This window comes from Chlorocebus sabaeus, chromosome 18 (assembly GCF_047675955.1).
Source record: "Chlorocebus sabaeus isolate Y175 chromosome 18, mChlSab1.0.hap1, whole genome shotgun sequence".
Classification (NCBI taxonomy): domain Eukaryota; kingdom Metazoa; phylum Chordata; class Mammalia; order Primates; family Cercopithecidae; genus Chlorocebus; species Chlorocebus sabaeus.
The window spans coordinates 49099026-49126334 of record NC_132921.1 but is presented as its reverse complement, the minus strand read 5'-3'; the positions used below and the strand labels follow the sequence as shown (position 1 = coordinate 49126334).

At 35.7% G+C, this 27309-nt stretch overlaps 1 protein-coding gene across 13 annotated transcripts in view; it reads right to left on the bottom strand.

Annotated features, from left to right (window-relative positions):
* NOL4 (nucleolar protein 4) overlaps positions 1-27309 on the bottom strand; it is a 392019-nt gene that overhangs the window by 7483 nt on the left and 357227 nt on the right. For all 13 annotated transcript variants that reach the window (XM_007974313.3, XM_037982402.2, XM_037982413.2 and 10 more), the window contains one exon: positions 19329-19509. In XM_007974313.3, the coding sequence (XP_007972504.1) occupies positions 19329-19509 (181 nt within the window). The remainder of the gene's footprint in view (positions 1-19328; positions 19510-27309) is intronic.

The following is a 27309-nucleotide window of genomic DNA, read 5'->3' as shown; positions in this document are numbered from 1 at the left end:
AGATTCAACATGCTAATGAGTTTCATTTATATTCAGAAGTGTGATTACACTATAATTTGCCTTTCTAATACTCTTTTTGATGATAGAATTATAGTAGTATCATAAAATGAGCTGGAGTATTCTCTCTTCTTTTATCCCTTTTCCTTTTAGAATTGTTTGTCTAAAGTGAAGATTATCTAGCCTTTGAAGCCTTGGTAAAAATTTGTAAAACCATCAGAGTCTGAAATTCTTTAATGGGCAGATTTTTATAATACTCATTCAGTTTATATAATGGTTACAGGTTCATTTGGAATATCCATTTTTGAATTAATATTGGCCAATTATGCTTTTGTAAAACATGGTCTAATATCTCTAAACTTTCAAGTATAATGGCATAAAAATACGAATTTAATACTTTTTAATCTTTGTTTTTTAAAAATTCTATTATGTTTCTACTGTCTTTATTCATCTTGTCATATTTTTTTAAAAAGCCCTTTCAAGAATGTTGCTTTTGCCTTTGTTAGTTTTCCCTATTGCTTCTTTGATTTGTATTTAACCAATTTTTCACTTATTCTATTGTCTATGGGTTTTCTCTGTTTTAACTTCTCAGGCTAAATCATTAGTTCATTAACTTTCTATTTTTTCTAATGTGTATGCCAAAATGCTAAATTAGTTATAGTCTATAAATCCAGTTATGTAGCATTTTCATCTTTGATAATTATAAACATTTGTCAACACAATGCTATGTGCATGTTAATGATTCTTTGTTTTTTTCCATTTGCTTAGGTGGTCAACATATGTGAAAGAATATGTATGGTTAGATATCTGGGGGTCAGATTCTAGATATAGTTATTAGATTAAATTTTAATTATTTGTTTCAAATCCAAATGTTTTTCTTTTGTATCTTTTTTGTTTGCTTTTTGTTTTTCTGAGAGACTTGTGTTAAAACTCCATGGCTATCATTATGACTTTCAATTTCCCCTTGCTATTTTGTTGCTTTTTCATTTAATTGTGAGGCTTTGTTATTGGGGTACATGGTTGTATTAGTCCATTCTTACACTGCTATAAATATGTGAGGCCAGGCATGGTGGCTTATGCCTGCAATCCTAGCACTTTGGGAGGCCAAGGTGGGTGGATCACTTGCGGTCCAGGAGTACAAGATCAGCCTGGCCAACATGGTGAAACCCAGTCTCTACTAAAAATACAAAAATTAGCCTGGCATGGTGGTGGGCACCTGTAATGCCAGCTACTTTGGAGGCTGAGGCAGGAGAATGGCTTGAACCCTGGAGGCAGAGGTTGCAGTGGGCTGAGATCATGCCACTACACTCCAGCTTGGGGGACAGAGCGAGAATCCGTCTAAAAATAAATAAATAAATAAATAAATAAATAAATAAATAAATAAAATGAAAATAAATACCCAAGACTAGGTAATTTTAAAAAGGAAAGAGGTTTAACTGACGCACAGTTATGCATGGCTGGGGAGGCCTCAGGAAACTTACAATCATGGCCGAAGGAAAGCAGGCATATCTTACAAGGTGGCAGGCGAGAGAGCACATGTGAGGGTGGAACTGTCAAACACTTATAAAACCATCAGATCTTGTGAAAACTCACTACCATGAGAACAGCATAGGGGAAACAAACACCATAATCCAATTGCCTCCCACCAGGTCCCTCCCAAAACACATGGGGATAATGGGAATTACAATTTGAGAGGAGATTTGGGTGGGGACACAGAGCCAAATCATATTCTGACCCTGCCTCCTCCCAAACCTCACATCCTTTTTACATTTCAAAACCAATCATGCCTCCCTGACAGTCTCCCTAAAACTTAACTCATTCCAGCATTAACCCAAAAGTCCAAGTGCTAAGTCTCATCTGAGTCAAGGCAATGCCCTTTTGTCTAGGAGTTTGTTCAAGTTAGTGATTGTGGTTTTTGCCATTACTTTTAATTACTTCTGCACCAACATAATAGTTACTTCCAAGATACAGTGGGGACACAGGCATTGGATAAATGCTTTCATTCCAAATGGGAGAAACTGGCCAAAACAAAGGCTACAGGTCCCATACAAGTCTGAAACCCAGTGGGGGCAGTCATTAAATCTTAAAGCTCTGAAATGATCTCCTTTGACTCATGTCTCATATCTGGGGCATGCTGATGCACAGGATGGTCTCTCACAGCCTTGGGCAGCTCCCTCATGGGCTGGCATTGAGTGACTCAGGCTTTTTCAGGTACATGGTGCAAGTTGTCAGTGGATCTACCATTCTGGGGTCTGGAGGATGGTGGCCCTCTTCTAGGCAGTGCCCCAGTGGGGACTCCATGTGGGGACTTCAATCCCACATTTCCCTTCCATACAGCCCTAGCAGAGGTTCTCCATGAGGGCTCCATCCCTGCAGGAGACTTCTGCCTGACCATCCAGGTGTTTCCATACAGCCTCCGAAATCTAGACAGAGGTTCCCAAGCCTCAATTCTTGACTTCTGTACACCAACAGGTGCATGAACATGTGGAAGTCACAAAGGCTTGGGGATTGCATCCTCTGAAGCAATGATTGAATCTTTACCTTAGCCCCTTTTACTCACAGCTGGAGCTGGAGTGGCTGGGATGCAGGGCATCAAGTCCTGAGGCTGCATGCACCAGCAGGGTCCTGGGCTTGGCCCAGGAAACCATTTATTCCTCCTAGACCTTCAGGCCTGTGATGGGAGCAACTGCTGCCAAGATCTCTGACATGCCCTGGAGACATTTTCCCCATTGTATTGGTATTGACATTCTGCTCCTCATCACTTATGCAAATTTCTGTAGGTGGCTTGAATTTCTCCCCAGAAATGCGTTTTTTCTTTTCTGTCTCATTGTGAGACTGCAAAATGTTCTAACCTTTATGCTCTGTTTCTCTTTGAAACATAAGTTCTAATTTCAGATCATCTCTCTCAAGTCAAAGTTCCACAGATCTAGGGCAGTGACAAATTGTCACCAGCATAGCAAGAGTGACATTTGCTCCAGTTCCCAAGAAGTTCCTCATCTCCACCTGAGACCACCTCAACCTGGACTTCATTGTCCACAGTATTATCAGCACTTTGGTCAAAACCACTCAACAAGTCTCTAGGAATTTCCAAACTCTCCCACATCTTCCTGTTTTCCTCTGAGCCCTCCAAACTGTTTCAACCTCTGCCCCTTACCCAGTTCCAATGTTGCTTTCACATTTTCAGGTTATCTATATAGCAGTTCCGCACTGTCTGTGGTACCAATTTTCTATATTAGTCTATTCTCACACGCTATAAAGAAATACCCTGAGACTGGGTAATTTATAAAGGAAAGAGGTTTAACTGACTCACAATTCTGCATGCTTGGGGAGACCTCAACTTACAATCATGGCAGAAGCAGAAGTTAACACATCTTATATGGTGGCAGGTGAGAGAGAGTGCATGAAGGAGGAACTGTGAAACACTAAGAAAACCATCAGATCTCATGAGAACTCACCCACCTTCATGAGAACAGCATGAGGGAAACCATTCCCATGATTTAATCACCTCCTAACATGTCCCTCCCTCGACATGTAGTGATTATGGGGATTACAATTTGAGAAGAGATTTGGGTGGGGAAACAGAGGCAAACCATATCAATAGTACCTAGACAATTGTTACCTTCTGATGAACAGTTACTCTCATTATTAGTTAATAAATATTTAATTCCCCCAGGCTTTTGTATTAAAGTCAATTACAGTGGTTTCTCAGTATTCCTGGGGACTTGGGTCCAGGATACCAAAATCCAGGGGACTCAAATCCTTTATTTTAAATGACGCAGTATTTAGATATAACCTATGTGCATCCTCTGGTATGTTTAAAATCATCTCTCAATTACTTATAATACTGAATATAATGCAAATGCTATATAAATATTTGTTATATTGTATATTTTCATTTGTATTTTTTTATTGTTGTATTGTTACTTTTGATTTTTTTCCAATATTTTTTATCTGCAGTTGGTTCAATCTGGAGATATAGAGCCCACTGACACAGAGGGACAGCTGTAATGTCATACACCCTCATATAAAAATTCTTTCAATACTTCTGCAAGATTGTATTTTATCTGGGTCACTGCTATCAAAAAAGAACTACATTTTATTTATGCATCCACCTGAGAATTTGTCCTTTAACAAATGGTGGGTAACAACAGAACCAAATATGAAATGTAAGTATAAGGTCTTGGAACTCTCCATCTTCAGATAACTTACCCTTTGATTAGAGAAAAGATTGATACTACAGTTTAGTGGTTAACTATTTGTCTCTTCTGTAGTCTATGTCAAACCAAAGTCATTTTTAAACCAGTTAGGTCTAACTGTAACCCTAATATGCCTAATATGATTGTACATTCAAATACTTCACTCCTCTTGATGTCATTAAGTTTACACTTCTCTATTTAGTTAACACTGATTAATCAACATTAGGTTACCAATAAATAGTATAGTTCTCTACAAAGTAACGAGTTGCTAAGATACATATTGTACACATGCTTAAGAAAATACAAAACGCAAGATATGTATCAGTGTCAAGGCCAAGTAACTGTTTAAGGCATTATTCAAGGGAGAAAAGAGAACCTTATAGAATGTACTCTCCCACCAAAATTGTAAGGCTTCTTTCTAGCAAAGCTAAGGATCAAACATTGACAGCAATTGCAGGTTAAATTAGATCTCCTTCATAATATATTCCTGGACTGATTTGAGGGCAATTTTGACTGTTTACTTAAAAGGTTAATTTTAGTTGAAGACTGTAAATATCAATCTCCCACACATTTAAAAAATTAAGTACTGCAAAACTCAAATCTCTTGGATCTGCTTTTTCTAAATTCTAAATTTTTACACCAATTAAAACATTTTAAAATCTTCTTTTCCCACTGTCTTGATCCATTTGTGTTTTATTTCATTTTTCCGATCGAAATTGACCTTGTTTAAAAAAAGAGAGAAAAATTGCTGTTGAACATCTTAGCACTTTTGTTTTTTATCTAAGGGGGTTTTCCACACAGTCAATTTAAAGAGAAGCAGTTACTTGCCACATTGGCCTTTCTAATCTTTCCTCTACTTTCATTTGCTAATTCCCAGTACTCAGCTATGTAAACTGCCTGAGTTTGTCCAGTAAATGACCTTTCTACTCAAGCTTCAAATTCAGTATTTTGTGGAGACCTAACTAATCCTTTGATAAATCACAGGATAACCTAAAGTGAGAATCAGTGTCCCAGCAGTTTTGGAAATTTGTGAAGGGAAAGCTCCTAGCATGCTTCTGCTTCCAGGCAATTTTTGGCTTCTGGGGAAAGATACAAATACTGCAGGAGAGAGAAGAGTTACTTTTTAACTTAAGCTGAACAAACATACTACGTAAGGGCATAATGATTTATTATATCATTTGTTTATGTATATATTTACATACAGGTATACATTTTCAAATAACAGGAAGCAATCCCTAAAACCAGAAAGAATAAAGCATCAATTTATTATTCTTCAGAGAGCCCATGAGGTCAAAAATATCACAATTGCTTAGACCATTGGGTTCTCCGGCCACTGCTAAAGAGAAGAGAATCTTATGATTTGTACTCCCCCATCATTCATAATTGAACTTCATTTCTCCTGTTTCAACAAGCTGACAAATAAACTAGAAAAATAGTATTATTTACAGTTTATTTGTAAATACCAGGGGGTTAATCCTTTGCCTAAATTCACATAGCTTGGAAGTTTCTACATTAAGATTTGAACCCAGATTTTCCACTTGCTAATCTTACTATCTAATAGCTGTGTACTGTATAATTTTTGTCTGTATATTAAATGATATTTCATCAATTGGAGATTAAACTTGTGTTCAAGTTCAAACTCATTAGTAAATTTTTACTATTTTCTTGAGTTATCAGTGCTCTAACAAAGCTGGAACATTTAATTTACATCTTTAAAGAGTCTTCAAATATTTCTGGAAATAGAGTGAATAAACACAAATGTGCAGATAAATTTTACAACTGACAGTAAAAAATTGCAGCCTATTGATTTTCTGTTCCCTTAAAAGTGAAAAAAATAAATTTGTAAAATAATAAAACTGTGTAGTATTTCCTCAGGGCACTTTGGAGGTTCTCATCATGTCCCTTGCTTACCACAATTCATACTAATCCCTAGAAATTCCTGGGAAGTTAAGACTGTAACGTGTGTGTGTAAACACACACACACACACAATTCCATATATATGATCAGGACTCACTGCAGCCTTGACCTTCAGGACTCGAGTGATCCTCCCACCTCAGCCTCCCGAGTATCTGGGACTACAGGCCATGCTACTACACCTGGGCACCTAGGGTTTTTTTTGTTTTGTTTTGTTTTTTTTCCGAGATGGGGATTTGCTATGTTGCCCAGGCTGGTCTTGAACATCTGGGCTCAAGCAAGCCACCTGCTTCAGTCTCCCAAAGTGCTAGGATCATAGGTGTGAGCCACTGAGCCCAGCCTGATTCAAATGTTAATCTCATACAGACACACCTCACAGACATATCTAGAAAAATGGTTGGTCATTTGTTGGGCATCTTATAGCCCAGTCAAGCTGACACATAAAATTAACCATCACATTTATATACTCTATTTAGGAGAATTCCCTTATAATATCCCAAAGGGAAGGTATTCTAAATCACATTCAATATTTTGAGATAATTACTAAGACATGTTCACTATAACATACATGCCTGTTATAACAATACAAGATTTAATAGGAGTTGTGTTTTGTTCTGTATGCTTAATGGTCATATGAAATATTTTAAATTCCTGTATTTCACACACACACACACACACACGTGTGCATTTATCCCAGAGTGATTAAATTTGGTAGTTTATTCCACTCCTTTAAAAACAGGACAACGAAAATCTGTAACAGAAACACTGATGCCTCATGAGGTAAGACACATGAATTAATGAAGAATTAGCTCCTCTGGAATTGAGTTTACTAGTAATTAACAATGAAATTGATAGCTGATAAGGATACTATAATATATTAGTATTGTAAAAATCCAATACAACCCTCAGTTTAGTCATTATATTGGAAAATATTATTTTAGTAAAAATTTCTTAAGGTGCTGTGAAATAATTTGTCTCACTGTTTTAAAGTACAACATTAAAAAAATGGTCCTCTTTTTGGCAATTTGCTTCTTCCTATCACTATCAATAATCTTACAAATATGTAGGTACCTATGATATGTCATCTGTATTCACATATTTTAAATACCTCAAATTTTAAATTTTAAGTAGATAATAATTATAAAAATAATCTTATAGCACATAAGATATTTATATATAATACTATAAATATAAGTTCATATCTATAAGTTATATATTTATAGGACAAAGTACACCTGAGATGATTTAAGTTTGATCCATTTGTTTTTAAACTTCTCAGAGACTGTTCTGTTTTACTTTTTGTCAAATGGGACTCAGCAAATTTTAATCAACTTACATATTAAGATGATGTGTAAGTGTTTTATAGACAAGTAATTTTAATATTTGTTGCTTTGGAAGTGGGCATGAAATTGGGGTGGGTAGATCCTGCTACCTCTAGAGTATCCTTTTTGCTCTTAGAGTCTAACAATTTAAGGTAAGGAAGAGAAAAACAGGCTCTAACTTTATAAAAGAATAAATGATGGAAGTCTAGCAAACAGTAGACTATAATTAAGTTGAATCACTAAACTAAACCAAAGGTCAGCAAGCATGGATATTCTGCATATTAAAAAAATCACATTTAATCTACAATCATCCAAAACTACAAACATAAGTTTTTTTTTATGTTCTGAAACTGTGACTCATATGAAATATAGAGTATTTACACTGAAATAGCTACTTCTTTTATACTATTACTCAGTAAGCCATGAAGGTAAAATTACAATTTTAAGGAATAGAAAATTTTAAGAATCTGTACTTAGATGTAGACCACGTGTGTCTGCTTTCTTTTAGTGATTTCTTATCAAATATTTACATTGCTTCGTCAAACAACCAGAGGTTTAAAATAAGGCACAATCATTTTCATGAACCTAGACAGCATATTTTCTTGAATATGATGAAAGGCAGGGTTGATGGATTTCCATTAATATTAATGCCTGTCTCCTCATTTCTCACCTTTGTTATTCAGTTGCTTAGAAAGCAAATTAGTATTTTATTCAAATTTATTTTTAATTAGCATAAATTGTATGTATTTATCATGAACAACATGAGGTTTTGAAGTACACATACATCGTGGAATGGTTAAATCTAGCTAATTAACAAAAACATTACCTCACCGAGTTATAATTTTGTAGTGAGAACATTTTACATCTACTCACTTAGCAGTTTTCAAAAAGGGCATTATATTAAGTGAAATAAACCAGAAACAGAAAGACAGATGCTGTATGATCTCATTCATATGTGGAATCCAAAGAATTTGCTCACATAGTGGAGAGTGGAATGGTGGTTGCCAGAGGCTGGGGTGAGTAGGGAATATTGGGGAGATGTTGGCAAAAGAGTGTAAGTTTACAGTTAGATTACAGGAATAAGTTCAAGAAATCTACTGTATGGCATAGTTAATGCTGATATATTCCTGAAAAAAATTAATATTTTACAAGAAACAGAAGAAATCATGGGAGCAGACCATAGTTGGACAGAGTTGTGTACCGAGAATGGCTTTTAAAGGATGTAAACATGGAGAGCTGAGTATATTATAAATGTACAAAAGGTATGTCTGATTTGAAAAAACACAATGAAAATAAACATAGAATGACCTCTTTTACAATTATAGATAAACTGCTCATAAATATGCTTTCAGGAATAAAATGTAAAAGACATTATTCTTGTAATATTGTCCCAAAGAACACAAAAGACATAACAACATATATCACCAGAAATAGGCACCAACAACAACAAAAAATCCTAAATTCAGAAGACTGTACAAGCTACTTTTAGATCCATTCAGAACACACAGAGGATTATATTTCCTAATGGATTTAAATTATAAGAAGTAATTTGTTTCTCTCTGTGTCCATTTAGATATTGGCCAGAATGTTCGTCAATTACAGACTTAATTTTGTAATCAGTTTTAATTCTGAATTTTAGTGAGTGGACCAAATAACAACTCAGAAGGCAAAACTTGCACTGTGTGGACCCACATTTAATGTATCTACTTCCACTAGTTCTAGCAATTTTTCGTGGATGAAAAAAGCGTTTTCAGAAAAAGCATTTTTCAGTGAGTTGAGCCAAATGACATTTAAAAATTAACTTGTGCCTTGAAATCACAAAAGAAGATGTTAGCATAATAATTGTCATCATGCTCAAAGGTTGAAGATTTTATGAAGAGGGGAAAACGAAAGCACATTTAGCATGACTACATTACTGGAATGATTCAAGTAGACAGACCCAAGCTCTTTAGTGGAGGTAGGCAAATGCTTGGTTCCTATTTCTGGAAGGTCCATCAGTACCCGAGCCCAAGAAAGGGTAATGTGGACAATGGCTAGCTCAATGTTCATATAAAGAGTGAGATTTCTGACTTCCTGAAAAAGCAGAACATTCTGAGTTCCCAGGAGAACCCCTTCCTAAAGTGGCAGAGGGCTGGTGAGAACAGTGATATTTAACTGGTTTGTTCAGATAGCTCCCCAGAGGATGTGTCAAAGTTCAAAGGAGGCTGTTTAAAGAAAACAACCCAAGTCAACCATAATGAGCCTATGTCACCTGGAAAGACCCTAAACAGTTTACTAGCAGACTCAAGAAGGAAGGTCCCAGGATACTTTTCATTCCTTCCCTTCAGTGAGTAGGCACAACAAAAAATTTCCAAGAGGCTCTTAAGAGTATGTAAAGATCCATTTTACTGTACAGTTAGAGAACAGTCTTTTAGGAAGCTGCTGCCAGAAAAGCCTGATCAATGTTGAACTATAAAACCAATTACAAGTGCTGGATAGTTCAGGGAACACACAGGGTCACTCACCTCCCTTTTCAGAGTCTTTCTTGGAGGCTTTCTGCCCTGCAGTAAACCAGTGAAAGATGTGAGGGCTCAGCCAGATAAACTGAAAGATGCTTAATTATATTTGCAGATAATTTTTCACATAATTTTACTTTCAATTTTTCAGCAAATGATTAACATAATTTTAAATCATTAAAATTTACAAATAAGCATCATCTCTCTGAATCTATGTATCTCTATATATCTGTATAAATAATTCACAATCTCAATCAAATTATAGGTCATTATCATACTATTTGTGGGAAATCTGGAAACAAAGAATGAGCTCAGTGTCAAAAATGTGGTCATATTTAAAATAGCTTGAGTTTAAGCTTGCTTTCCTTAAACATCATGCAGTTTCAAATTCTGTCACAATTAAATTCTTTTAAAATTTGTTTTGTTTCTAGTTTTTAAGTAATCCCAGCTTATGCCAACGTAGTTTTCAATGCCTACATTATAACTCACATTGGGATTAGTTCTTCTCAGAACCTTAACATCAGTGGATGGTATTTAAAAGCAGGCAGATTGAACTAAAAGCATTGCTATTTAAGAATCAGCATTAAGTTTCTATAAGGTTGTTCATTGACCCCATTTATCTCATTGAAGAGTGAATGATATAAGACAAATGATTAAATACAAAGAACCTGATGGAATAAACACAGAAAAGGTATTCTGCAATGACAAAACGACCCAAACGCCAATACAATAATGTGAATAAGGTGAGAAGAATTGAGTTTGGAATCAGCCCTGTCCAACTGAAACTTCTGTGATGAATGGGAATGTTTCTCCGTGTTGTTACATCAGTAGCCTCTCACTATTTTGGCTGTTGAAAACTTGAAATGGATCCTGGTGGAGGAACTAAATTTTGAATTTTGTTTAATTTTAATTTCAATAGCCACATATGGATAATGGCTATAATGTTAGATGGCACAGGCCTAAATAAAATTATATTTTAAAGAAAGAGAAAACAATCAAAATATGGATACAAATTAATAGAGTTTAAAATAGGAAAATAAGTCAGGTCATCAAGGAAACACAGGTGGGAGAGCTTGAGCAAGCTGCACACTGGTAGAAAAAAATCCTATATATAACACATTGTTTCTTTTATAAACAAAGTTTCACTGTGTGCTGCAGAATGTGCTTTGACAACTCACTCAGGTTTCATTGGACCTCCTTGGAGATAAAATAACTGCATAATTCCAATTATGTTTAATTCAATTAGATCAGGGTCACTTTTCTTCACATAATATGTTACCACCACGCAGATCTTCCAATTGTGTAAAGGTCATACAAATTCATCATGGGGGATTGCTTAGCTTCCATGAATGACTTTTAGGCTATACTCTATAAAATTATTATCTACAAAGTTCTACATAATAGAGTTTATGTGTTTTTCACACAACAGAAACATCCAGCTGGTCTCCAGGAGCAGGAGGACAATGGTTCCCTCCCCATACATCTGCACTAAATCTTTGCTTATGGTTAGTGAGCCAGAACAAGTTATTGAGAGTGCAAGCTAAAGGAGAAAAGCACACTTTCCTATGACCCTGCTTACTTATGGTAAACATGTCTTTCCTGAACTAGGGGTTTAAGCTAAATAGATTTCGAAGCAGAATTTAGGTATTTCAAGATATTTCTCTAAAATGTTTGATATGAAACATTTCCCTTCTTCCAATATTGTGCTCTTCAGGGTATTAGGAGAAAAACAGAACAAACTTTAAGACATCCTTAACTCCAAGTGATTATCTCCATGGTCAATTGGATTTAGTCAAGATCCCTTAAGAGGCATAATATTTTACTGAAGCAATTTCTTTCACTCAGTCATTCATGTATCCATTTATTATGTATTGAACACTCATATAAGGCAGTTACCTACTAACACTTGGTGGTAAGACAGTTTTAAAAATGTCACCTTGCCTGCCCTTGTGCATAGTCTATAGTCTAGAAAGGAGCACATAACAGACAGGTTAAATAATATGAGATATGGTTAGAATATCATGGGAACATACTGGAGGAAAAGTTAGCCAGAAAATTAGCAAGGCAAACAGAAAAGGTATCATAGGGAACATAATAGCTGATATGAGGCAGGTGCAAGGGAGGGTATCTCTGCATGAGATAACCCCAGAGACAGGTAATAGTATGCATGGGGATGAAAAATTCATTTTATCAAATCAAATATTAGATTTATCTGAATGTCTAGATCATGATAGAGAACTGGATATAAAATCTGAAATTTAGGGGAAAGATTGGAGTCATTATGCACATTTGGGAGTATTTTCTAGTCAAAATTGTAAGTGCTATGAGTTCTATCTTGGTCATTGTGCAGAACATGAGTATTAAAGGGAAAAGTATAGGATGTTGAGAGAATCCCAGCATGAAGGGGCATGAGTAGAAAAGAAATTCTAGAAAGGTAGCAAGAGAAAAATTATCTGAGAAGCACAATATACCATGAGAATGAATGTATTTCAATAATTTATGTATTTCAAAATATTTCTCTAAAATGTTTGATATGAAACATTTCCCTTTTTCCAATATTGTGCTCCTTAGGGTATTAAGAGAAAAAGAGAACACACTTTAAGAAGACATCCTTAACTCCTACTGACTATTCCCATACTCATTTGGATATAGTCAAGATCCTCTTGGGTGGACATTTCAACGTTCTAATCAATAGATTCAGATATGCTTAAGAAATCGAGTCAAAAAAAGAGCAAAAATCCATCTTTTTTTTTGGCAATAAGTGAAGTCACTATGAACTTAGCCAGACCAGTTTCAGCAAAATGGTGGGGAGAAGTTGGTTATAGTGCAATGAAAAGTATAAGGGAGGTAAGAAGTAAAGGCAGTGAATGAATAAAAATGCTCCTTTGAACATTTCAGATGAAAAAATATGTTTCAGAATGCTGGTTTCTGGCACTATCAACATACACAGTCAGTCACACCACTGTAAACCAGTTCTAGTGTGATGGTGAATCTTATGGCCAAGTTTCCTTAGGCTCATAATTAAAGGACCTGAGCCAAGGAATCATTAAAACCCAAACCCCAAATATTAATGAAGAGCAAGGAAGCTAATGAATGTAAAGAGCTGGGAAAACTAGAAATTGCTATACAAATGTTAGTGATTATGGTCATTATTACTACAATTTGGTCTTGATAGATTTTGGTCTGTCTATCAGCCCAGTTTATAACAGAGTTGAAAAGTCTCCCCCCATGGAGTTTGTAGAGCGGAAACATCAGTAGTTAACTTATGCATTATGCATATAATTTGGACTCAAGAGATCCAATGAATAACTGCGGTGAACTACAATTGCCCTCTTTAGACAGCTCAATGTGAACTTCCTGATAGAAAGAAAGCAGTCCAAAGTCCTATGTAAATGGTGTGATAATAACAGGAGGATTGGCTGCTTGCTTGCCTCTCATTTCAGTTGGATAATTTGAATAAATTCTTTATACAGATTGTAACTGCTGTCATTTTGATAATACTCCAACTTGAAAATTTGGATTGTTGGGTGCAGCCCCTTGCCAGCTCCAAACAAATGGAGATTGGCTAATGATGGATTTGAAGGGCACCCTGGCATCACTGGTAGACAGAATATTTCCTTGCTATGAAGTCTCCAATCGGGCAAGATTTCCTATTGCTATTAAATAGGAGTTTATAAAACTCTAAAACTGCTGTAGACCCATAAACTGATGAGTGAACTGGAGCCTTCCTCTTTCACCCATAGAATCCCCAAGTTCAGTTTAATCAATCTCCTTGCCTCCAATCGTTTTGATTTATCTAAGATTAACCCTTCCCTCCTGCCATCCAAGGTACCTAATTATCTCTGTAGCCTTTTTCCTTTTGACATCATTCTATTTTTTTCTAAAGATCCACTTATTAAGCAAATATTATTGAGCACTTACTATATGTCTGACCTTACTTAGAGGGATATAATAGTGAACAAGATGAAGTTTCTGCTTTCAAGGAATGCATATCTATAATGGGAAATATATCTCTCAATTCAATGAGATAGGTATTAGAATAAAGATGCATGCAGGGGAATGATCAATCTTCCAAAGAGCAGAAGGATGATGAGGTAGAATAGGGAAGTGTTTAATCAGAGTCCTAAAGGATTTTGACATATAGACAAGAAGAGGAAGAATATATCTCTTTTTGTTTTCTTGATGTCATTGATTCTGCCTTATCCAACTTTGCTTCTCTTAAAGTTACAAAGATTTGAACATGAGAACTCCAAAATATTTAAATCGAATTCAAATGCTGCTAAGGTATCCTCTTTTATTCTTCTCCCTACATATTTGTCTTGAACATGATATAATCTGCATGGATGGTGTTATTTTAATTACGTTTGTTTTAAAGGTTCTAGAAACATCATTTTCCCCTTCAATCTTTGCACTCCTAATTCTACTGCCAACCTGCATCATACTTCACAACTTCTCCAGTGAGTGACTTGAATTCTGATTATTTTCATCTATTTTATAAATTAAGTCATATGTAAGGTTATAATTCTACTCGATCTCTTAGAAGTTACTGCTCCCGTCCACATATTTCAGACCTCTACAAATCCTAAAATCAAGAATTCTCAAACTGAGATTAACTGAGATGAACAAGAATTCTCAAACTGAGCTCCCTTCCACATATTTCAGACCTCTACAAATCCTAAAATCAAGAATTCTCAAACTGAGATTAACCGAGATTAACAAGAATTCTCAAACTGAGCTCCCTTCCACATATTTCAGATCTCTCCAAATCCTAAAATCAAGAATTCTCAAACTGAGATTAACTGGAGTTGTCATCCATCAGCTATGATGCTGGCATCTAACATAATGCTAATCTTCAGTTATGTCCTTTTTAGCGCTCAAGATTTATGCATAAGTATGTAGTTTCTTTCTCCAGAGCTCCAAAACTGTTACAGGGAATGACTATTTTGATGTCTTAAAGATGAAGAAATGATAGATATGATAATGCCATCTTAAAAAGTTAGACCATTTGGAATTCCCAGAATTTATGAAGAAAGTACCCAAATAAAGGATATTGTGGGCCCTATCAATCTAGCTGCCTTTCTGTGATTAAAACAAGCAAAAACTAAACAAACAAAAGTAAAAGAGCAGGAGACAATATCATTGTTACATGTAGTATACATTTTGTGGGTGAAGAATACAAAACTGGTATTTAGAGCTGCTTTATAACAAGGGAAACATCACTTCTCTTGCTACCATTACATTGCTAGAATCCTTTCTCAAATGTACACTAGACAAATTCTCTTTGGTTTGAGACTAAAGCTGTTGTTTGCCAAGATTAGTGTTTTGATCTTTGTTGCTGTTATTGCTGTTGTTTATTTAAATTCAGCTACACTCAGACCAAAGTCATTGCTAAAAGAAATTCACATCATTTTTAATTTTCTGCATGTCATACTGATTAATCTGTTACTTTTGTTTCATTTGAAGTGAAAGCAGACAGCCTGAAGTGTTTGATGTTATTGGTTGCTGTGTTCTTAAGATATCATCATATAAGAACCAAAGCAGGAAGGTTGCTTGAGCCCAGGAGTTCGAGACCAGCTTGGGCAGCATAGTGAAATCCTGTCTCAAAAAATAATTTAAAAAATCAAATTAAAAATTAGGCAGGTATGGCAGTGAGCACTTGTAGTCCCAGCTACTCAGAAGACTGAGGTGGGAGCACTGCAGTTGCACCCCAGCCTAGGTGACAGACGGAGACCTTGCCTTAAAAAAAAAAAGAGCCAATGCATGTATTAACTAAACAACTCCAAAATCATTATACATGACCTTGAGCAAGTCACATAAATTTCCAGCCCTGTTTCTTTCTTTGTGGTCTTTACACAATGAAGTGGTTGCTATCAAATGATTTCTCATGTCCCTTTAGCCTCTGTCATTTTATGATAGGAAAGTTTTCGGGGAGAAACATACAGAAAAAGTAGACCTCAACATATTAACACAGCATCTATATTCAAACTGTGCCTTTATAAAATGTGCTTTTCTGAACACTTATATGGCTGCATACCTGAGATTTATACCAAATTTCCTATGTGGCTTTTGGGCACCACTGAAAAATATAATTGAGGAATGGATACCAATGCTGTATGATTGTGTGTCTGTGTGTGTGTGTGTGTGTGTGTGTGTGTGTGTGTGTGTGCTGTCATACATGCTTCAGAGGATAAACTGAGGATACTGTGAGAGTGTATATCTATACCTCATCTAGACTTGGAGTTTTGGATTTAAAGAAAGGGTGTGCAATGAATGAGGAGAGAGTGGCGGAGAAGCAGGTGAAAGAAAACTTCAGGTGGGTAGACCTTGAAGCTGGAAGAGCTGGCTCACATTCTTTCCCTAAGAACAATGAAAGCCCATAGAAAGTTTTAGATGGTGAAGTGATGTGATCAGATTTGCCTTTTTAAAAAAATTATTTTGGTTCCTCTATGGATAATTGGTTGAAGGTCAGGAAGGACTTAGGGAGCCCTGTTCACTGACAATGCATAACAAAACTTTCTTTGGATTTACCATCAATTTTTACCCAGGATACTGGTAGCTGCCCCAAAGTGCTCTCTGTTCTTCTCAAAAAACTCTTTCAAAGTGTTCTCACTTGTGTATTATCCTTTTCCTTATTTGTATACGTTATCTTTCTTACCACTGGTAGCTCTCTGCCTTTAATGACAAAACAATGCTTTCCTCTGGCTTACTAAGTAAAATAAAAGTGCAAAGTGGGTCATGAAATGTTTGTAGTCCTACAGTACCATGTGCTTAGAAAAGTTCCATGCTTAGGTTAATACTCTACTGTCAGTGCCTTAAATTCTTAAGTTTTAAACAAGAGGCTTGATATTTTCATTTTGCATGGAGCCCCCAGAATTATTTAGCTAGATATGAAACATACTTCCATCATTGTAAACTAAGTGATTTCCTAGAGTATAAACTCAGACTAATAATGCAATTTCTCCCAAAATATAAGCTCACTCAGCCTGATTAAAAATTTTATATTCAAGTTGGCCGTGGTTTCCAAGCATTTCCAGGAAAAAAAGATATATTTTGTGTTTTTTAAAAAACAAACAAAAAAACATCATAAATTCCTACTGGTAATACCAATTCAAATACAAGATTACGGAGTTTTTGCTTAAATGTACTGATTTTACATCTGTGTCTACTTTGACCCCTGCTGAAAATGCTGGCTTTCACTGACACCCACATAACTGGCAATTTGCTTTTAACCACAATACATAGACAACAGTCCCCAAATAATAATATGATTACTGAAAAATACTTTAAGGTTTAATCACTGGCTTCAATCTTATGGAGTCAAATTATGATTTTTGGAATCACTTGGACAAGTTCCTCTATGTAAGGCTATGCCAACAATTCGTTAAACAATTGAAGTTTATTAGCATCATTTTTCTTTTAATTTGACGAATTAAAAAAAAAAGTTTAATAATTACATAAATGTATATTGTTCCAAAGTTAAATATATAAAACAAAGTGTAAAAACCAAACATATTAGGAATATTCTAGCTTTTATTCCTGCCCCTTATACTGTTCTCTCCCCACTCCCACATCTACGTGAACTTTAAAAAAAAAGTTATAGTTTATGCATCGAATTGTATAAATCCTTATTCCATGAATGTTGGCATTCTATAAGTACTTTTCACTACCTGAAGATCACTATATAATAGCATATAAAGGTATTTCCTGGATGGGCATGGTGGCTCACACCTGTAAACCCAGCAGTTTGGGAGGCCAAGGTGGGCAGATCACTTCAGCTCGGAGTTCAAGACCAGCCTGGGCAACATGGTAAAAACTTTGTCTCTGCTAAAAAAAAAATAAAAATAAATTAGCCCAGCATGGTGGCAGGCACCTGTAGTCCCATCTACTCTGCAGGTTGAGATGGGAGGATCACTTGAGCCTGGGAGGCAGAGGTAGCAGTGAGCCAAGGGCACATCACTGCACTCCAGCCTGGGCAACAGAGTGAAACTCTGTCCTAAAAATAGAAAAGATAGTTCCTATTACTATTTATACTCTTTTGTTTGGATGAGCTATAATTTAATCAGTAAGCCATATATTGCTGGGCACTTTTATTGGCAACCATTTTCTTTTGCATTTATAAATAACAGTGCAATAAATAGCCTTGAACATGTCTCTTTCTGTAACTTTGTCAGTGTGTCTTTGAAATAGATTCCTAAGAGAGAGATTGCTGGGTCAAATGGTAAATGTGAATTCAATTTTTTCTATTAATATATACTGTCAGATTCCACTCTAACTTTTTGCATTGAGCAAGGCATGATAGTACCTTTTTAACCACAGTCTTGTTAAAAAAAATTCTGTTAAGCATTTGGATTTTTGCTAAACTGATGGGTAGAAACTGCATTTCTCTTATTAGGAGTGACTGGGGTTGAACAACTTTATAAATATTTAAAGAACATTTGCATTGTCTTTCTGTGAATTGTGTGTTTATTTTCTAGCATTTTAATCATATGATTTTGGGTATAGTTTTTCCTTTATTTTTAGAAGACCTTCATATATTGACCTGCTAACTCTTTGTGGTAGAGTTAGCTAATACATTTTCCAGTTATCTTTTTACTTTTTTATGGTGTTTTTTGTCATGCAAAAGGGGTCTGTGTGTGTGTGTGTGTGTGTGTGTGTGTGTGTGTGTTTATAATGAAACTTTCCTCTTGGATTTTAAGTATAGTTAGGAAAGTTTTTCTTGCCGCCCAATTATAAGAACATTTTAGTTTTTTCCTCATACATGCATGGGTTTATATTATACAGTTAAATTTCTGACTCCTTTTGACTTCAACCTGGTATATAAGTCAGAAAACTCCCAAAAATTTACCAACCAAGAGTCAGTACAGGCTGGCTCCAGTACAACACTGCTGATAGAGCATGCCATTGACATTGACAAACTGTCTTCTGGAGACCCATGCATCCTTTCCATGCGTTGTTTCATTTTGTATGTTCTTAGTTATGACTGTGTATGTTTCATGAAGTTGGAAAAGTTCCTGGTGCCTCAAATTTTCCAAGTCAAAAGCCTCTTTGAACATGGAAAGAATATGCATTACAGCATTGGTGGCAGAATGAATCACTATTTAGAAAAAAAGCTTTTGCTACTTCTCTAGTTGAGATTTTTTTTTTTTTAGTATAAACAGCAATCATTCAATTGTATGAAGTGCTGCCACTTTCAGAGACAGCAACACAAGCGGGACAGACAGTAGAGAGACAATCATTATGTATTAAATGGCCTTGTTTTTATTAATAGCAGATTGGCACTGATTATTCTTATCACAGTCTATCCATTTTCTTCTCTCAAGTTTAAAAAATTTACCACTACCTCCCTTCATCAAAGAAAACAAACAAACAAACAAACAAACAAACATCTATGATAAATACTCACCACTACTGGAAGCATCATTCAGATTTAGCAGACCCCCTCCGAGCCCTCTGTAACTATGGTAACTATAGGTCCCATTTCCATTGATGTACAGCACATCCTGTGAGCCTGGAACAGCTGATGTTGAGTAAGTGGCCTGGGTCGCCTCTGGTTTACACTGTTTGTCAGCTGGAGCAGACTCATCCTGCAAGGACAGACAGCATTCCATTATTTATCACCTCATTGTGCTATTTCACCTTGAACAGGACTACTTTGTTGTCATCTAAATATCTGCATTGAATAAGAAAAAATATATAGTGAATGTTAAGTAAGCACAGATGCCCATTTTTAACATCTTCGCTAAAAACTAAAATAAGGAAAGCAAAATAACAATGTGGGCAGATTGGAGATGCAACAATTGACAGTTTTCAACTGAATATAAAATGACATGAAGAAAGTTACAATAACCAAGAGGTGGAAGCAGCCTAAACATCTATTGACAAATAAATGAATAAAGAAAATATGGTACATACATACCATAGAATACTATACAGTTTCAAAATGAAAGAAACCCCATCATACTACAGCATGGATGAACTTAAGGACATTGTGCTAAGTGACAAAACCACAAAAAAAACAAATATTGCATGATGCCACTTATGAGGTATCAAGTAATCAAAGACAAAGAAACATAAAGTAGAATGAGCGTTTTCAGCACTTGGGGAGGAGCTATTGCAGAGACTTCTACAGGTATAGAGTTTCCGTCATGAAGGGATGGAGGTGGAGTAGTTCTGGGCACTACTGCACAGCCATGTGCATTGGCTGACAATATTGTACTGCACACTTGGAAATTGTTGGAAGGGTAAATTTTATGTTAAAGTTGTTTAACTTGCTAGGCTTTAAAATTTAAATGAAGAGATATTACAATGGAAAATAAATATTGAATAAAAGTTGGGTTCTTGAAATCTATTTTGCACCCTTTTATCTTCCTTTCTCTCCTTCTCTGTCATCTCTCTCTTCTTCTGTGTATGTGTGTGTGTCTTTCTCTTTTTATCATTTTATGTTTACAGCAAAATTTGAGTGCCGACTCCAAGCTGATTCCATTACATGCATTACAACAGACTGACAAGGACGTGGATTCATCCAAACCTTTCAGTTTTTTATTTGTTTGCTCATTTTTAAGCTACGCTAGTGTTCACAAAATTTTCTTCAGTCCTTCTAATCATGTCAAGTTGTGAGGAAATAAAATGTTCAAATTGCAATAAACTGTACATACTTTCAATAGCAACACAGATTGAATTCCCCTTCAGCTGTGAGTTTATAAGACTTAAAATATATACATATATGAATTCACTTTCCTTCTGCATTCTTCATCTTTTTTTTTTTTTTACTTTTTGTTAGGAAGTAAAGAATTAATAGAAAGAATTATAAAAAGATTTCTAGTGAGTTCTTCGGAGAGATTTTTGGCACAATCAGAAGTATTTGGCAGCTCTCCAACGTTGAGTACGTGGTTCATGGAACAAGTAACTTTTAAATATATTTTTTGTGGCCCCAAAGGGATGAAAATGAGGAAATATGAAATTAGTCTGCTCTATGGAAACAGCAGTACTGTTATACTGAAAATACTATGAGCATTTATATTGTGAAATTATCGCCACGACTGTCAGCATAACACAGTTACGGTTTTAGTCTTGTTTATCGAATTGAATCCACTATGACTGACCCATTCGACTCTGACCATTATACTCAGCTGCACACGTGAGACACATAATCTATAGGCTTTCAAATGTTTTCATTTATAGTCAGACTATAAAACAGCAACATATCTCAAAGTGAATTGAAGTAAAAATAAGAAAAAAAAAAGAAAATGGAAAGGAAAACACAGGACAATATTTTAAAAACTTGAATGTAGATATAAATTTATTTTCCAAGCATTACTTTTAAAAAAAATCATTCCTCTGAGATATATTTAATGCAAACATTAATTGACTGAAATTGGTGTATGAACTAGAACGTCTAATTGTAATTTAAACTCTTGTCATTTAAATCATTGACATCCTAACACCCCTCAAGCACAGGCAACAAAAGCAAAAATGGACAAACAGGATCACATCAAGTTAAAAACCTTCTGCACAGCAAAGGACACAGTCAACAAAGTGAAGTGGCAACCCACAGAATGGGAGAAAATGTCTGCAAACTACCCATCTGACCAGGGCTTAATAACTAGAATATATAAAGAGCTCAAACAACTCTAGGGAAGAAATCTAATAATCTAATTTAAAAATGAGCAAAAGATTTGAATAGACATTTCTGAAAAGAAGAAATACAGATGGAAAACAGGCATATGAAAAGGTGCTCCACCAACATGGCACATGTATCCATATGTAACAAACCTGCACGTTGTGCACATGTACATTAGAACATAAAGTATAGTAATAAAAAAAAGAAAAAGTGCTCAACATCATTAATGAACAGACAAATATAAATCAAAACTACAGTGAGATAACTAAAAACTACAGTCTTACCTCACTTAAAATGACTTATGTCCAAAAGACAGACAATAATAAATGCTGGTGAGGGTGTGGGGAAAAGGGAACCCTTGTACACGGTTAGTGGGAATGTAAATTAGTACAACTAATATGAAGAACAGTTTGGAGGTTCCCCAAAAATCTAAAAATTGTACTACCATCTGATCCAGCAATCACACTGTGGGCTATTTATCCAAAAGAAAGAAAATCAAGATATCAAAGATGTATCTGCACTCCTATGTTTGTTGCAACACTGTTTACAATAGCTAAGATTTGGAAGCAACCTCTGTCCATCAACAGATGAATGAATATAGAAAATGTGGTACATATACACAATGGATTGCTATTTGGCCATAAAAAAGAATGAGACTCAGTCATTTGCAACAACATGGATGAAACTGGAGATAATTATCTTCAGTGATAAACCAGACAGAGAAAGACAAACATTGCATATTCTCACTTATTTGTGGAACCTAAAAATCAAACCAGTTGAACTTATGGACATAGAGAGTAGAAGGATAATTACCAGAGGCTAGGAAAGGCAGTGAGGGAATGGTGAGATGGGAGGTGGGGATGGTTAATGGGTAAAAAAAAAATTGAAAGAATAAATGGCTGAATGCGGGTGAATAAATGCCTGTAATCCTGGCACTTTGGGAGGCCGAGGCGGGTGGATCACTTGAGGTCAGGAGTTCGAGACCATCCTGGCCAACATGGGAAAACCCTGTCTCTACTAAAAATACAAAAATTAGCTGGGTGTGGTGGTGGGCCCCTATAATCCCAGCTACTCAGGAGGCTAAGGCAGGAGAATCACTTGAACCTAGGAGGCAGAGGTTGCAGTAAGCCAAGATCATGCCACTGCACTTCAGCCTGGGTGACAGAGTGAGACTCCATCTCAATAAATAAATAAATAAACAAATAAATACATAACTATTAACTATTATTTGATAGTGCAACAGGGTGACTATAGTCAATAATAACTTAGTTTTACACTTTAAAATAACTCAAAGAGTGTAACTGAATTGTTTGTGACTCAAAGGATAAATGCTTGAGGGGACAGTTATCCCATTCTCCACAATATGCTTGTTTCACATTTCATGCCTGTACCAAAACGTATTATGTACCTCATATATCTGTCTATCTATCTGTCTGTCTATCTATCTATCTATCTATCTATCTATCTATCTATCTAGCTCTACTACGTACCCACAAAAGTTAGAAATAAAAAAGATTTAAAAAAATAAATAAATCACAGAAATCTCTGGAAGAGTAAACTACTTTAGAATAGCATAATCCTAAAAGAAAATGTCTTAAAGAAGGTACTTTGAATCACATTTTGTTGGTATTAGATTTGGTAGTCAGCACATTGCAGATTATTATTATATTTTAATTCTGAAAGTTATTCTTTGCTGTTAGAAAGTACCGAAGAAGGTGAGTTTTTTTTTTTTTTAATTATACTTTAAGTTCTAGGGTACATGTGCACAAGGTGCAGGTTTGTTACATAGGAATACATGTGCCATGTTGGTTTGCTGCACCCATCAAGTCCTCATTTACATTAGGTATTTCTCCTAATGCTATCCCTCCCCCAGCCCCCCACGCACCAACAGGCACCGGTGTGTGATGTTCCCTGCCCTGTGTCCACGTGTTCTCATTGTTCAACTCCCACCTATGAGTGAGAACATGTGGTGTTTGGTTTTCTGTGCTTGTGATAGTTTGCTTGGAATGATGGTTTCCAGCTTCATCCATGTCCCTGCAAAAGACATGTACTCATTCTTTTTTATGCCTGCATAGTATTCCATGGTATATATGTGCCACATTTTCTTAATCCAGTCTATCACTGATGGACATTTGGGTTAGTTCCAAGTCTTTGCTATTGTGAATAGTACTGCAATAAACAGGCATGTGCATGTGCCTTTATAGTAGCATGATTTATAATGCTTTGGGTATATATCCAGTAATGGGATTGCTGGGTCAAATGGTATTTCTAGTTCTAGATCCTTGAGGAGTCACTGCACTGTCTTCCACAATGGTTGAACTAATTTACACTCCCTGAAACAGTGTAAAAGCGTTCCTATTTATCCATATCCTCTCCAGCATCTGCTGTTTCCTGACTTGTTAATGATAACCATTCTAACTGGTGTGAGATGGTATCTCATTGTGGTTTTGATTTGCATTTCTCTGATGGCCACTGATGGATGATGAGCATTTTTTCATGTGTCTGTTGGCTGTATGAATGTCTTCTTTTGAGAAGTGTCTGTTCATATCCTTTACCCACTTTTTGATGGGGTTGTTTGGTTTTTTTCTTGTAAATTTGTTTAAGTTCTTTGTAGATTCTGGATATTAGCCCTTTATCAGATGGGTAGATTGGAAAGATTTTCCCCCATTCTATAGGTTGCCTATTCACTCTGATTATAGTTTCTTTTGTTGTGCAGAAGCTCTTTAGTTTCATTAGATGCCATTTGTCTATTTTGGCTTTTGTTGCCATTGCTTTTGGCGTTTTAGTCATGAAGTTTTGCCCATGCCTATGTCCTCAGTGGTATTGCCTAGGTTTTCTTGTAGGGTTTTTACAGTGTTAGGTCTTACATTTAAGTCTTTAATCTATCTTAAGTTAATTTTTGTATAGTGTAAGGAAGGGATCCAGTTTCAACTTTCTACATGTGGCTAGACAGTTTTCCCAGCACCATTTATTAAATAGGGAATACTTTCCCCACTGCTTGTTTTTGTCAGGTTTGTCAAAGATCAGATGGTTGTAGATGTGTGGTGTTATTTCTGAGGCCTCTGCTCTGTTTCATTGGTCTATATATCTGTTTTGGTATCAGTACCATGCTGTTTTGGTTACCGTAGCTTTGTAGTATAGTTTGAAGCCAGGTAGCCTGATGCCTCCAGCTTTGTTCTTTTTGTTTAGGATTGTCTTGGCTAAATACCAACAAGACAAAGCAGGAAAGATCTAAAATTGACACCCTAACATCACAATTAAAAGAGCTAGCAAAGCCAGAGCAAACAAATTCAAAAGCTAGCAGACGGCAAGAAATAACTAAGATCAGAGCAGAACTGAAGGAGATAGAGACACAAAAAACCTTCAAAAAATCAATCAATCCAGGAGCTGGTTTTTTGAAAAGATCAACAAAATTGATAGACTGCTAGCAAGACTAATAAAGAATAAAAGAGGGAAGAATCAAATAGATGCAATAGAAAATGATAAAGGGGATATCACCACTGATCCCACAGAAATACAAACTATTATCAGAGAATACTATAAACAACTCTATGCAAATAAACTTGAAAATCTAGATGAAATGGATAAATTCCAGGACACATACACCCTCCCAAGACTAAACCAGGAAGAAGTTGAATCTCTGAAAAGACCAATAAGAGGTTCTGAAATTGAGGTAGTAATTAATAGCCTACCAAACAAAAAAAGTCCAGGACCAGACGGATTCACAGCTGAATTCTACCAGAGGTACAAAGAGGAGCTGGTACCATTCCTTCTGAAACTATTTCAATCAATAGAAAAAGAGGGAAACCTCCCCAACTCATTTTATGAGGCTAGCATCATCTGATACCAAAGCCTGGTAGAGACACATCAGAAAAAGAGAATCTTAGGCCAATATCCCTGATGAACATCGATGTGAAAATCCTCAATAAAATACTGCCAAACTGAATCAAGCAGCACATCAAAAAGCTTATCCATCAAAATCAAGTCAGCTTCATCCCTGGGATGCAAGGCTCGTTCAAAATATGCATATCAATCAATGTAATCCATCACATAAACAAATCCAACGACATAAACCACATGATTATCTCAATAGATGCAGAAAACGCCTTTGACAAAATTCAACAGCCCTTCATGCTAAAAACTCTCAATAAACTAGGTATTAATGGAATGTATCTCAAAATAATAAGAGATATTTATGACAAACCCACAGCCAATATCGTACTGAATGGGCAAAAACTGAAAGCATTCCCTTTGAAAATCAGCACAAGACAAGGATGCCCTCTCACCACTCCTATTCAACATAGTTTTGGAAGTTATGGCCAGGGCAATCAGGCAAAATAAAGAAATAAAGGGTATTAAATTAGGAAAAGAGGAAATCAAATTGTCTCTGTTTGCAGATGACATGATTGTATATTTAGAAAACCCCATCGTCTCAGCCCCAAATCTCCTTAAGCTGATAAGCAACTTCAGCAAAGTCTCAGGATACAAAACCAATGTGCAAACATCACAAGCATTTCTATACACCAATAATATACAAACAGCCAAATCATGAGTGAACTCTCATTCACAATTACTACAAAGAGAATAAAATACCTAGGAATCCAACTTACAAGGGATGTGAAGGACCTCTTCAAGGAGAACTACAACAAACCACTACTCAATGAAATAAAAGAGGACACAAACAAATGGAAGAACATTCCATGCTCATGGATAGGAAGAATCAATATCGTGAAAATGACCATACTGCCCAAGGTAATTTACAGATTCAATGCTATCCCTCCATCAAGCTACCAATTACTTTCTTCACAGAATTGGGAAAAAAAACTACTTTAAAGTTCATATGGAACCAAAAAAAGGGTGAGTTTTATACTGTGGTTCTCTATAAAACACAGTATTGGGCCAGCATCAAATTTACAGCTGATAATGAGAACTTTTTAAAATACATATTTCTATTTGATATATAGGCAAACAATATATGTTTCCTTTTGTACTTATGATGTACTTTTATATTATAGATAGTAAGGGAGTTTAACTTATTAGACATTAAAAATGATATTTCAAGAAATCTGTTGTTGCTGGAAGTGTGTGTGCTAATAAGCAGGTTAGAGGTAAATGATCACATTATTATAGTGCTACTGCAAACAAGAATTACTAATAAAGAAATAGTGGTAGCGAAACATAGGTATCATTAGGGTCTGGAACCCGATGGCATGTTACGATGACAGAGTGTGTGGGTGGAAAGTGGTCAAACCAAAAATTACTACACCTCACACACTGTCCATCAAACTTTCATAAAGGTACAATAAAAAATCTCCCATCTTGGAGAGCTAACCTTCCTGTCTGGAGAAAGAAATTTATATAATATAATATAAATATATATATATGATATGATTACATATATATTCCTCCACTATAATAGGCATGTCATATTCGGGTTAAGCTTAATAAATGAGTAAATCTTGCCAAAAGATTAAGAGATGAACTTGTGATGTTCACATGGATTAATTTTTCTCATGCGTACGACTATTTCCTGTAAGCAGTTGATTTCAAGCTGATGTCCATGGAACTATAAGGCTTCTGGGGGAAATGACTCAGTGTCTTCCTGAGTTTATGGGTGAAGGCATATAAATATGTTTTTATGTCCTCTTTAACCAGACTAGCAGCTCTGCTTTATTCTATTTTACACTTATAAAATCACCACACATAAAGCATTATGAAAACTACCAAGGTGCAAAGTATTCTTTCTGCAAATACTTGTAGCTAT